The sequence below is a fragment of the Hemiscyllium ocellatum genome, chromosome 1 (genome assembly GCF_020745735.1).
Source record: "Hemiscyllium ocellatum isolate sHemOce1 chromosome 1, sHemOce1.pat.X.cur, whole genome shotgun sequence".
NCBI lineage: Eukaryota > Metazoa > Chordata > Chondrichthyes > Orectolobiformes > Hemiscylliidae > Hemiscyllium > Hemiscyllium ocellatum.
The window spans coordinates 130,880,998-130,895,432 of record NC_083401.1 but is presented as its reverse complement, the minus strand read 5'-3'; the positions used below and the strand labels follow the sequence as shown (position 1 = coordinate 130,895,432).

The window sequence follows — 14,435 nt, the reverse complement described above, 5'->3', positions numbered from 1 at the left end:
TCGTGCAGTTTTTGAGCAAGTAATTTGTGCAGTAATTCTGCAAATGCAAATTTACCCATAAATTTATGTGTGCACGTGAGTGTGTGGATATACATGATAGTCTGCATCTGTGTAAGCTTTGGTGTGTGTGTGTGTGTGTGTGTGTGTGTGTGTGTGTGTGTGTGTGTGTGTGTGTGTGTGTGTGTGTGTGTGTGTGTGTGTGTGTGTGTGTGTGTGTGTGTGAGATGCAGTGTGGTCACCTGTACTGTGACATGAATCCAAGGTCCCAGTTGAGGCCATTCCTATCGGTATCGAACTTTGCTATCAGCTTTTGCTCACCCACCCTGCGTAGTTGCTTGTCCCAAAGTCCACCTTGGAGGATGGTCACCTGAAGGTCCTGGACCACTGAAGTTTCCCCGACTGGGAGAGAACACTCCTGCCTGGTGATTGTTGCGCAGTGTCCATTCATCCATTGTCGTAGCCTCTGCTCAGTCTCGCCAAAATATCTTGCCTGCAGCGTATGAGATAAGACAACATTAGCCAAGTCACATGTATGCTCAACGCAAACATAGTGGGAGGTGTCCCTGTGTGAAATGGTGTTATCTGTGTCGATACTCTTGCAACAGCTGCCATGACAGGGTTGTACGGTGTTGTTGTCCAGAAGGCTGGGCACTTTGCTGCAAACTGGTCAATATGTACATTAAGATGAGAATTTTAAGTTTCCTAGGACTATCACAGAGCTGAACATGATGCAAGAGAAAATGCTAATTGTGTTTTGAATGAAGAGGTGTTTCTGAAGATTTAGAATAAGGCAAGGAGGTTTTTCGTATATTGCTTTAACTAATTTTTGTTCCGAGTCTAATTTCAGATGAACTGAAGCTAGATCTAGAGAATAGATTTGCTGAGATGCTATTAATTAATCAAATGTAATTTTACTGAAAATTTGGATATGTTTTAAATAGTTGCAAACATCATACCAGGTTTCCAAGTATCATTTTCTGTCTACAGGAGATATATATGGAAACAAACAAAATGAATGTGATCAAGTATCTTCTTTAGAGGTACCAGAGGTAAGATTATATTTTATCACAATGTACAATAATTGGAGGAACTACTTTTGCAGAAATTAAACTGTTTAAATTATTTGCAAAAATTGGCTAACAAATAATTTTTGACAATGAAGTTTTTTTAATACATGTTTTGCTATGGACCATCCAATTCTTTGTGAATATTATTAGAAACACAAGAAATTTGACATGAGATTGCATGAAATGTGTTTCTTACAATGTAGTGAAGACAAAATAAGAATTTTGGTCACTGATTATACTTTCAAATGCTGATCTCTGAGAAATTAATTTGCACTAGTGTTACGAGAACATCAAAACTCAACAAACAGAAACAAAAGAACTGCAATTTTATAGAAACTTATCCCTAAAGTTTTTCCTCATACAGTTAATTGTTTTAAATTGCAGTCACAGTTGCATAGGGAAATTCAGTGCCATTATTTCTCTCTCCATAGAATAATGTGATACACTTTGAGCTACAGAAGCCTATCACAGGAGGATTAGGGTTCTCCTTAGTGGGTGGCGAAAATGGTTCTTTTGTAAAGAGTGTTCATCCTGGTGGTGCAGCTGATGTGGATGGAAGGTTGCAAGTTGGTGACCAGTTACTTAAGGCAAGTTAATTGCATCAAATCAAAGAGGATTACAATGCAAAAGTAATGTCCACCATCTGGCATGTTTTTTTTCACAAAGACAATTGCACCCTCTTTCTTTCCTGTGTGTATAGTATTTTGCTTTTTTAAGTATCCATCCATTTCTTTCTAAATCAATTATGTACTTTGTTTCACAAAAAGTTTATGGAGAAAAGTAAATATTTTGACAATCTTTGTCAAAAGCTTTTACTTTATAACCTCCATTTTTTTGCAATTATCATAATTAAATTATTTAGCTAAATTATTGATATTTCCATTGGTTCATGAACCAATAACAAGATAAAACAAATTAACTATTTATCACTCACAAATCCTCCATAATTTTGTAAGCGTGTAACAACTCCATTGATAATCTTGGCTTCAGCAAGAAATCCCAATTTCTGGAGTCTCTCTTCATAGCCATCAGCACATAATGCATCAATCTCTGGTAATATCTCAATGAATCTGAACTACAGTCTTTCCTGTTGCTTTTAAGGTCTTCCCTTCTAAAGAAATGCCTTAGCTGCATATAATGCTTCAAATATGACAAAATAAATATTTTTTACAGGATCAGTATTAGCTGCTTGTTTCTATGTTGTCTGCCCTTAAATATAAAACCAAGAATTCTATAGAATGTAAAAGGAAGAAGCTAATGTTGAACTTGTACGAACATTTAATGGACCACAATTAAAGATTGCTTCTGATTCTGGGCGTACCATTTCAAAGCAGGGCAATCAAGCATTGCAATTCATACTTCTGTAAGTGTTTATTGCTCATGCCAGGAACTACATTAGCTTCCCAATAGAGATGTACAGCATGGAAACAGTCCCTTCGGTCCAACCCTTCCATGCCGACCAGATATCCCAACCCAATCTAGCCCCACCTGCCAGCACCCGGCCCATATTCCTCCAAACCTTTTCTATTCATGTACCCATCCAAATGCCTCTTAAACGTTGCAATTGTACCAACCTCCACCACTTCCTCTGGCAGCTCATTCCATGCAAGTGCCACCCTCTGTGTGAAAAAGTTGTCCCTTAGGTTTCTTATATCTTTCCCTCTCACCCTAAAGCTATGCCCTCTCGTTCTGGACTCCCTGACCCCAGGGAAAAGACTTTGCCTATTTGCCCTATCCATGCAGCTCATAATTTTGTAAACCTCCTGTAAGGTTACCCCTCCGCCTCTGCTCCAGGGAAAACAGCCCCAGCCTGTTCAGCCTCTCCCTATAGCTCAAATCCTCCAACCCTGGCAACATCCTTGTAAATCTTTTCAGAACCCTTCAAGTTTCACAACATCTTTCCGATAGGAAGGAGACCACAAATGAAGACTATCCAGCTATAATGTATTGGCTTACTGCTTTTTTCAAAAATTAGGTCTTCCAAACTTACTACTATCTGGTTCTCTGGCACAAAACACCTTTAGAAAATTATAGTCAGACATTTTGCTGTTTTCTCCCTTCAGATCCCTCAGGATCCTGAAAGTAAGCCATCAAACCCTAGTGACTTTTTATACCTTAAATGTCACTAGATTCTTAGTGAAGATTGATTTTCATAAAAATAAAACTATTTTTACTATCCCAAAATAAGTTTCTCCATAAAATCTAAAGCAGTGCAAAGTTGTCTCTGCCGCATTCTGACTCACCAATATAAGCTTGCTATCTTCATCTCCAGTGGCGCTAACCCTTGATTAGGTTTTTGCAGTTAATATCCTAAGACCATAGGATATAGGAATAAAATTAAACCATTCAGCCCTTTTGAGTCTGCTCCGCCATACAGTCACGGCTGATGTGTTGAACCTGTTCTCCTGCCTTCCCCCCCATGTCTCTTGATCCCCTTACTAATCAAGAACCTTTCTATCTATCATGAAAACAATCAGAGTCTTGGCCTTCTGCAGCAATGTGTTCGACAGATTCATCATCCTCTGACCGAAAAGATTCCTCCTCATCTCAGATCTAAAGGGTTGTCCTTTTACCCTGAGGCTGTGCCCTCCAGTCCTAGATTCTCCTGCTTTTGATAATATCTTCTTCACATGGACAATATCTAGGCCTCTCAGTATTCTGTAAGTTCCAATGAGATTGCCTCCTCCCAATCTTCCTAAACTCCATCAAGTGCAGACCCAGACTCCTCACTGCTGCTGATATGACAAGCTCTTCATTCCCAAGGTCATTCTTGTGAACGTCCTCTAGAACCCCTCGAAGGCAGCACAACCATCTTTCGATACAGGGCTCAAAATTGTTCACAATATCTCCCAAATGTGATCAGAACTGAGCCTGATACAGCCTCTGAAGTGCATCCCTGTTCTTGTCACAAAGTCATACAAATGGAAAGAGACCCTTCAGTCCAACAAGTCCATGCTGATCATGTTCCCAAACTAAACTAATCCACCTGTCTGTATTTGGCCCATATCCTTCCAGATCTTTCCTATTCATTACATTACCCAAATGTCATTTAAACGTTATAACTGTACACTTCCTCTGGCAGTTTATTCCACACATGAACACATGTTTAAAAAAATAAATTACCCCTCATGTTCTTTTTAAATCTTTCTCCTCTTGCCTTAAAAAATATGCCCCAGTTTTGAACTCCTCAACCCTAGGGAAGCAATCCTTGAGATGCACCTCATCTGTATCCCTTATGATTTTATAAACCTCAATAAAATCACCCTCAATCTCCATGCTCCAGTGGAAAAAGTCTTAGTCTTTCCAGTCTATCTTTATATATCAAACCCTCCATTCCCAGCAGCACCCTGGTAGATCTTTTCTGAATCCCCTTCAGTTTAATAATATCCTTCCTATAATAGAACAACGAGAACAGCACAGCCTTCCCTCTAATGCTAACATTGCAGTTACCTTTGCAAATACCAGCTGAACCTGCAAGTTAACCTAAAGAGAATCCTGAACTAGGACTTATACGTTATTTTGTGCTTTAGATTTCTGAAGCTTTCTCCATTTAGAAAACCAAAGTGCGTAACCTCACACTTTCCCACATTGTATTCCACCTGCCACTTTGCACACTCTCCTAGGCTGTCCAAATCCTTCTGCACCCCCTCTGTTTCCTGAACACTGCTGTCCCTGCCATCCTCAAAAACACCCCTTTATCCTCACACTCTGCCTTCTGACAGTCAGCTAATCCTCTTCCCATGCTAATACTTGGCATTAACACCATGGACTCTTATCTTATTTAGCAGCGTCCTGTGCAGCACCTTGTCAAAGGCCTTCTGGAAATCCAAATAGATCACCTCCACCAATGTTCCTTTATCTAACTTGCTGTTACCTCCTCAAAGAATACTAACAGATTTGTCAGGCATGACCTCCCCTTGATAAAGCCAAGCCAACTCAACAGATTCAAGTACTCTGCAATCTTACCCTTAATAATGGACTCTGAAATCTTACCAACAACTGAAGTCCCACTAACCAGTCTACAATTTCCTGTATACTGCTTGTTTCCTTTCTGAAACAGGGATATTGCATTAACCATTTTCAAGTCTTCTTGAACCCTCCCTGACTCTGTGATTCCTAAAGGATCACCAGCAATGCCTCTATAATCTTCTCGGCTATCTCCTTCAGAACCCTGGGGTGTAGTTCATCTACTCCTGGTGAATTATAATCTTCAGACTTTCGACTCCACAAAACCTCCTTAGTGATGGCCACTACAGTCCCCTCTGCCCCCCCGATTTTCTTCTAGTTCTGTTGCAACTGGTGTATGCTACTGGTGTCTTCCATTGTGAAAACTGATGCAAAGTATCTATTCAGTTCCTCTTGCAGTTTTCTTTTATATTATATGCTAATTTATTCTTCTTCTCCTTTCATCTTCTACTTCCTTGTTGCTTTTCTAGTTATCCTGTGCTGGTTTTGATGGTTTCCCAATCCTCTGGCTTCCCACTATTCATCATTATTGCTTTTTCTTTTGCTTTTTTGCTGTCCCTGACTTCCCTTGTCAGCCATAGATGCCTCATTCTCCCCTTACTATGTTTCTTCCTCCTTGGGATGAATTTCTGCTGCCCCCAGAAACTCCTGCCATTGCTGCTTCATTGCTAGGTGCTCCTTCCAGTCAACTCTGGCCAGTTCATCCCTCACTTCGTTGTAGTTAATTTTACTCAACCACAAAGCCATTAATCTGATTCCAGCTTCTCCCTCTCAAACTGCAGGCTGAGTTTTGTCATATTATGGTCACTGCCCCCTCGTGGTTCCTTCACCTTAAGCTCCACCCCCACCAATACCACTTTTCTTTTTGTTCTCCACACTTGAGTGGTCTCCTGTACCACAGTGCAGTGATCAGTTTGTCTGTCATCCCTACAGTCCTTTTCCTCAACCACATGGAACAAGTAGCTCTTACTGTTGGACAAGGTCAAGTCTCTGTCCCTCCTTCTCTTCCCCCACTCCCCTTTCTTTCTTTACCTGGAGATTAACGAGGAAACCTACTCACCAATGAAAGTGTAAGAGGGACTAATCAGCCCCTCCCTCTTTTGTCTAATGTGACAAAGCCACACTGAAGGACCCCTCCTTTAATGACCCCTAATTCAGAGTCTTCTGGAACTATCTAATTAACCATGTTTAGCTTAATATATGTAAGTTCATGGTTTAAAGCTACAATTAAACTAGAGTAACTTGCAGTTAATTGCTAAATTAAAGAACAGACTAGATTTCCGATTTAAATTCGCCATTAAAATAAATTATTCCTTAAATTTTACTTCTTGAATTTTCCTGTTTCACCAGACTTTATGCATTTGGAATGGTTAGCTGCTATTTGTCTCATCTTCTCTTGTACTCAGTCCTGGTTCTTCAAATATAATTTCTGTCTATGACATTGTGTTTCTTCTTGGAAAAATGATCCTAGTTGATGGTAATACGAGACAAATCAGATCCCAGAAGGAAGGCTGGTTCGATCAATCATGTGTTTAATTTTTGCAGTTGGTTAACTTGGTACTTAGTCACATGAGGCTGCAGAACATATGTTAATTATGCAAAAGAAGAAATAAACTAACTGGTGGGGATAGAAAAGAATTATGCAGAGGATGACTCACTCACAACAGTCCAAATTAAAGAAAATGAATCGTGCCACAGAAACCATGTGTTATTGACTGTTTATTCGTGAATTCACGCAGAGAGACAAGTCGACCTAATGGTCACAAGTCACTCCGATGAGATACAGAGAGTTGTGTGATTATATAGGTTACAATCATTTAACAATTAGCAAACGTAATTGTAGTATAATGAGTAAATGGGTGCTTTGCCCAGTCACTAGCCTCAGTCATTTAGTGTCTGGACAGTGCTAGTTAGTAGCTGATAAGCAAGTGTTAGTATTAAAATAGATTCTTGTAAAAGAAGGGCATTCCCATACTGGGAAAGAGCACACTATCAGGTGCCAGTACAGCTGCAAGGTCAGCCCCCTCACTGAACCTGGGAACATACAAACTTCACAAGCAGACACTAATATGAGATTTAAAATGGATTCCAGGCTTTTAATATGTGACGAGATGTCCACTTTGGTTATAACAAATCTCACAAACACAACTATGAATATCAGAAAAATCTTAACATGAACATCAAAAACAAAAGTTTCAACCTGTTGCCCAAAGTCATCCATCAGAGACTGAATCCAAGAGACATGTAACTTCTGTTTTATCCTCTTTAAACCTTCAAGTGTTTCTTGTATTTGAGCTGTGGATGCAATTTTGCTATTCCTTTCTGGATCTGATTTCACGGACCTTTCACAATTGTGAAGGCCCAAGCTTTCTCCATTTCAGCAACTTGAAAATTTCAATCCAAACTCTCCAGGCTTGGAAACTCCAGAGGCTAGAAACCACATCTGCTGGGATGACTGATTTCCCTGAACAGCCTTGATTCCCCTGCAAGGAGAAGACATTCTACTTTCTGAACGGAACATCATGCTGTCTTGAACTAAGCTTCTGAACCTTCCGATTTTGATGTCAAACTTTATCTAATTGCGTAAATGTGTTTACTATGCATTCTATAAACTCAACAATGTGTGGAAAAGGATGGGTCTTTTTTAAAGTAGCAGTTGGTAACTAGTAATGTACTGTAGAGATCAGTGCTCAGACTCCAGTTATTCGTGCTACATATAAATGATTTAGATGAGGAAACTAAATACAATATTTCCAGGTTTGCTGATGACAGAAAACAAGGTTGGATTGTGAGTTGGGAGGAGAATGCAAGGTATCTTGAGGGTGATCTAATCAAGTTGAGTATCTGGGCAAACACATGACAGATACAATATAATGTGGATAAATGTTAAGTCGGTGTGAAAAACAAATTTAAATTATTGAAATGCTGATGGATTGGGAAATATGGAAAAGCAAAGGGATCTGGGTGTCCTTGCATACCAGTCAATGAAAGCAAATGGGCATACGCAACAAGACAAATGGTATGTTGGCCTTCCTTAGAAGAAGATTTTGAGTTCAGAAGCAGAGCTGTCTTATTGCAGTTATGCAGGGCTTTGGACAAATGGCATCTGGAGTATTGTGTGCTGTTTGAGCCTTCCTACTAAGAGAGGATATAATTGCCATGGAGGGAGAGTAATGAAGATTCACTTAGCTAATACTCAGAATGGCAAGACTACCATCTGAGAAGGGATTAGTTCCACTGAGCCTCATTCACTGGAGTTTAGGAGGATGAAAGGGAACTTGATTGAAATGTATAAAATACTAACCGGGTTAGATAGACTCGATGCAGGAAGAATGGTTTCCCTGGCTGGGGAGTCTAGGACCAAGAATCATCACCTCAGGATGCAGGGTAGGCTGTTTAGGAAAGGTTTGCACACTCAAAAGATGATCATCCTCTGGCATTCACCATCACAGGAGGTTGTGAAGGCCAGGTCACCAAGTATATTCAAAAACAGATTGATGTATTTTTAGTTCTTAAAAGCATCAAGAGGTTTGAAGGTAAGAGTAAATAGGGTGTTGGGATAGAGCATGAGGTGTGATCATATTGAGTGGTGGAGTAGGCTCAAGGGTTGCATGGCCCACTCCTGCTCCGAGTTTCTATGACGAGCTTCAGGCAGTCAGGGGATTGGGTTATTCACAGCAGGATTTCTAGCCCCTCATTTGCTCTTGTAGCCAGAGTATTTATATAGTTAGTCTAATTCTGTTTCTGGTCACTGGTAACCCCCCAGGATATTGATAGTCTGTGATTGTAATGCCATTGACTGTTGAGGATGATAGTTACATTCTGTCTTGGAAATGGTTATTGCTTGACTGTGTGCAGCATGAACGTTACTTGCCACTTGTCAGCCTAAACCTAGATATTGTGCAGGCCTTTCTGCATTTGGGCATGGACTGCTTCAGTATGTGAGGAGTCACAAAGGTGCTGAACATTGTGAAGTCATCAAAGACTATTCCCACTTCTGTGCTTATAATGGAGGGAAGGTCACTGATGAAGCAGATTAATATGGTTGGGCCCAAGAAACTAACCTGAGGAGTTTTTGCAGATACGTCCTGGAACTGACGGAACTAACTTCCAACAATCAGAATCATCTTTCTTTGTGCCAGATATGGCTCCAAACAGTGGTGAATTTTCCCCTGATTCCCGTGGCCTCTACTTTTGGTAGGTGTCCTTGATGCCAACTTGGTCAAATATAGCCTTGATATCAAGGGCAGTTATTTGCACCTCACCTCTGCAGTTCAGCTCTTTGCACCATGTTCGAACCAAGGCTGCAGTGAGGTCAAGAACTGAATGATCCTTCTGGTTACCAAACTAGCTGTGGTCGATAACTGTTGATGACACCCTCCATTACTTTGCTGATGATCGAGAGTAGATTGATGAGGAGGGAATTGGTCAGATTGGATTTATCCTGCGTTTTGTGTATAGGGCATACCTAGGCAATTTTGTTAAATGATATGTAGATGCTAGTGGTGTACAAAGGAACCTCATTTATTCTGCATTTTATCATTCAAATTTCGGATTATCCGGCAAGATCGCAAGGTCCCGATGTTTGGATAAAGAGTGTTATCCGGCATTCAATTATCTGAACATTTGATTATCGGACAAAATACTCTCCACCCGTGTCGTTCATACAATCCAGGTTCCTCTGTATTTGGGGGAGCTGCAAGTTCTGTAGCAAGCATCTTCAGTTCTATTACTGGAATGTTGTCAGGGCCCGTAGCTTTTGCACTAACCAATGCCTTCACACATTTCATGCCACATGACAGCATGAATCAAATTGGATGAAGACTGACAACTGTGATACTGGGAATTACCAGTGGAGGCCACAATTAATCATCCATTTGGTGCTTCTGGCTGAGGTAGTTTGCAAAAAAACCCGGCCTTTTCTGTTACACTGATGTACTCGGCCTCTTCTTCATCGAGGATGGGAATAGAAACGACAAATACTGGAGAAACTTAGCATGTCTGGCTGTACCTGTAGATGAAGAAACAGGTCATTTCTGGAGTCTCTTCCTCTAGTGAGTCGTTTACTTGTCTACCATCATTTATGTCTTGAATATGGCTGGACTGCAGAGCTAAGATCTGATCCCATGGTTATGCAATTGCTTAATTCTGTCTGTTACTTGCTGCTTATACTGTCTGGCACACAAGTAGTCCAGTTTTGCACTTCTATCAGGTTGAACCCTCGTTTTTAGGTATGTCTGCTTCTGCTCTTGGCTCCTGCACTCTCCATTGATCCAGAATTGATCCCCTGGTTTAATGGCAATGGTAGAGTGGGGGATATGCCAGACAATGAGGTTACAGGTTGTGTTGGACTACAATTCTGCTGCAGTTGATGTCCCATAGTGCTTCGTGGATGCCCTGTCTTGAGTTGCTAGATCTGTTTGAAATCTATCCCATTTGGTATGGTGATAGTGCTACACAACATAATGTGAAGACAAGGCTTGGTTTCCATAAGGAATATTCATTCTTAGTGATACTACCTGCACAGGCAGATTGGTGAGGATGAGATCAAGAATGTTTTCCATTTTGTTGGTTCTCTCACCACCTGCCACAAATCCAGTCTAGCAACTATGTCCTTTTGGACTCAGCCAATTTGGTCGCTAATGGTACTGTGAACTTACTGTAGATGATGGACGTTAAAGTTCAGCTCTTAGAGTGCATTCTGTGCCCTTCCTGTACTTTGTGCTTTCCCCAAGTGGTTTTCAATGTAGAAGAGTACTGCTTTGTCAGTCGAGGGTGAGGCAGGATGTGGTAATCATCAGGAGGCTTCTTTGCTGATGCTTAGTCTGTTACTTTAAGACTTATTGAGATTGGAGTGTATGGTGAATACTCCCAGGGCAACTCCCTCCCAATAGTATGCCACTTTGTTGTCACCTTCTGCTGGGTCTGTCCTGTCAGACAGCCAGGACTTATGCAGGGATGGTATTGGTGGGACATTAAGCTATGATTCTATGAATATGACTATATCGGGCTCTTGCTTGACTGGTCTATGAGACAGCTGTCCGATATTTGGCATTAGCACCTAGATGTTAGTAAGGAGGACTTTGCAGGGTCAACAACGCTATATTGCTGCTTTTGTTTCCTGTGCCTAGGTTTATGGTGAGTAGCCTGTCCAGCCTCATTTCTTTTTTAAGGCACTTCAGTGATCAATACAATTGAACGGCTTGGTTAGCCATCTCAGAGGGCAGTTAAGAGGCAATCACATTGCTGTTGGTCTGGAGCTGTATATAGGCCACAGCAGGTAAGGACAAGTTTGCACATGTCCCAAATCCTTCATATCCAAAAAAGGGGCAGTGATTTCAATCCAGTATTGTCATTTGATGGGTTGATAGTGCAAAGAAGACTGATGGTTTCCATTCATATTGGTTCTGATATACATTGAGTTTTGATGTTTCTGCTGATACTGGTGAAGCAGAAAGATGAGCTAACTAAAATGCAGGGTTTTTTTGGTGACAGTCCTTCCTTAAAAAAGAGAATGTGTGAACTCCTTGGATGGCTGTTAAATAATTGATTTTAAATTCAAATGTAATCAAATTTGCTTTTTGATTCTTGCAATCCAGTTTTGATGGACTTTCCTGTGGCTTGAGTATACTTTTCACCTCTAGTTCAGTTATTTCCTGTCACTGATTTATAATTCTGTTGCCAACTTTCTTTCATTTAATCTGGAAAAGGTCCATCTTTACCTCATTATGATTATTTTTTCCTTTTCTATTTTTGAATAGTACAGAACTACAACATCCCAAATATTCCTGTACTTTTAGGCCTTCCATGCTTGTTATTCAGAACTAAATCCTATCACACCAGTTCCTTGTAGCAGCGTACTGACAAAAGTATAAGTTACAAATTCTGAGATTGGTAATAGTGGCATATCCTTCATGCAAGTGATTGTGATAGGTGCTCCTGTTACCCAGACTACATTGGTTCTTTCCTCTTTTTCACATTGTGAAAGAAGTATATATATTTTTTTTAAATCTTTGTTCTTGATTGTCTTTTATTCATTCATTCATTCATTCATTCAGGGAATGTATGCTTTGCTGACTGGGCCAGCATTGTTTACCATCCCTAACTGACCATGAGAATGTGCGGTGAACTGCTTCCTTGAACCACTACAAGCCATTTGGTGTAGTGACACCTATTTCTGTTAGAAAGGGAGTTCCATAATTTTGATCCAATGACAGTGGAGGAATGCCAGTATGTTTTGAAGTGATGTGTAGGTTCGAGGGAGTTTGCAGATGGGGTGTTCCCATGCCTCTCTGGTTCTTTCCTCTTTTTCACATTGTGAAAGAAGTATATATATATTTTTTAAATCTTTGTTCTTGATTGTCTTTTATTCATTCATTCATTCATTCATTCAGGGAATGTATGCTTTGCTGACTGGGCCAGCATTGTTTACCATCCCTAACTGACCATGAGAATGTGCGGTGAACTGCTTCCTTGAACCACTACAAGCCATTTGGTGTAGTGACACCTATTTCTGTTAGAAAGGGAGTTCCATAATTTTGATCCAATGACAGTGGAGGAATGCCAGTATGTTTTGAAGTGATGTGTAGGTTCGAGGGAGTTTGCAGATGGGGTGTTCCCATGCCTCTGCTGCCCTTGCCTTTCTAGGTGATAGTATTCGTGGGGTTGGATAGTACTGTCAATAGATTCTTGGTGAATTTGCATCTTGTACACCTTGTACAGTCATTCACCTGCTCCATGATGAAATAGAAGTCATGGTAATGACAAATGGTTCCATCACCAACCAGTTCCCTCCTTAGACCTGTGTCAAGCAAGGCTATGTCATCGGCCCAACACTGCTCTTGATCTACCTCACTGCAATGCACCACCTCACCACAACCAAGCTCCCCACTGGAGTGGAGCTAACTTACAGAACCTGCGGGACATTATACAACCTCCACCAACTTCAAGCCAAAACCAAAGTCACCCCAACTAGTGTCATTGAACTGCAGTATGCAGATGATACTTGTGTATGTGAAGTCTCCGAGAACCATTGAAAGCACTTTTACGGAGGCCTCTGAGAGCATGGGTCTCACTCAAAACATCTGTAAGATGACAGGCCTCCACCAACCCTAGCTTGGCATTGTGGAGCAAACCCCCAATCATCAAGGTCCACTGGAAAGCTTTGGAGAACGTTGACCACTTCCAGTACCTCGGAAGTATTCTGTCGACCAAAGCAGCTATTGTTGAAGAGATCCAGCATCACCTCCATTGTGTTAGCGCGGCCCAGCCGGCTGGGGAAAAGGGGTTTTGAAGACAATGACATCAGGTCCGACATCATGATCATGGTTTACAGAGCTGCGGTGGTTCCCGCCCTCCTGTATGACTCTGAGACATGAAATATCTACAGCAGACACCTCAAGGCACTGGAGCAGTGCCACCAAAACTGCCTGTGCAATATCCTGCAAATCTGCTGGTAAGAAAGATGCAGCAACACCAGCGTTCTCAACCAGACCAACATCCCCAACATCGCGGCACTGACCACTTTTGATTGGCTGCACTGGGCTGGGCATGTCATCCGCATGACTGACACAAGACTCCCCAAGCAGGTGCTATATTTCCAGCTCCAAAATGGTGGCCGAGCCCCAGGTGGACAGAAGAAGCGCTTCAGTGATCCCCTCAAGGCCTCACTGGTGAATTGTGGTATTCCCACAGAAACTTGGGAATCACTGGCCCAAGACCGTCGAAAGTGAAGAATGAGCATCCAGGAAGGGGCCGATCTCCTCAAGACTTGTCGTCAGGGAAAAAATGGAAGCTAGGCAAATGGAGCAAGCTGCCACACCAATGCTCCACCCACCCCTTCCCATGACCACCACCCGCCCTAAGTGTAATGGAGCCTGTGGTAGGCACATTGGGTTTGTACAATCACCTACGGATTCACTCAGAGAGTGGAAGAGAGCCATCCTGGTCTGTGAGGGACCACCGATGATGGCAGTGACGACGACGACGACACCTTACTGCATTGCACGCTGCTGCTACTGTGCATTGGTGGTAAAAAGTGAATCAAGGGGCTGCTTTGTCCTGGATAGTGTCAAGCTTCTTTTGTGTTGTTGGAGCTGCACTCATCCACGTAAACTAAGAGTATTCTATCACATTCCTGGCTTGTGCCTTACAGATGGTGGACAGTTTTTAGAGAGTCGTGTGGTGAGTTACTCTCTGCCTGTTCGTACTCCATGCGTCTGATCTGCCTCTGACCTGATGGCCATATTATTTCCATGGCTCAACCAATTCAGATTCTGGTCAATGATAACCCCACGGTAGGTTATTCAGTGATGATGATGTTGGTAACTGTCAAACAACAGTGGTTTGATTCTCTCTTGTGCGACATGATCATTGCCAGACACACTTGTGGCATGAATGTGG

At 41.6% G+C, this 14,435-nt stretch overlaps 1 protein-coding gene across 5 annotated transcripts in view; it reads left to right on the top strand.

Moving 5' to 3' along the window:
- Positions 1–14,435, top strand: part of ptpn13 (protein tyrosine phosphatase non-receptor type 13) — a 254,936-nt gene that overhangs the window by 199,421 nt on the left and 41,080 nt on the right. For 4 of the 5 annotated variants that reach the window (XM_060825999.1, XM_060825982.1, XM_060825971.1 and 1 more), the window contains 2 exons: positions 988–1,049; positions 1,499–1,654. In XM_060825999.1, coding sequence (XP_060681982.1) covers positions 988–1,049; positions 1,499–1,654 — 218 coding nt within the window. The remainder of the gene's footprint in view (positions 1–987; positions 1,050–1,498; positions 1,655–14,435) is intronic. The other variant, XM_060825992.1, reaches the window with a different exon arrangement.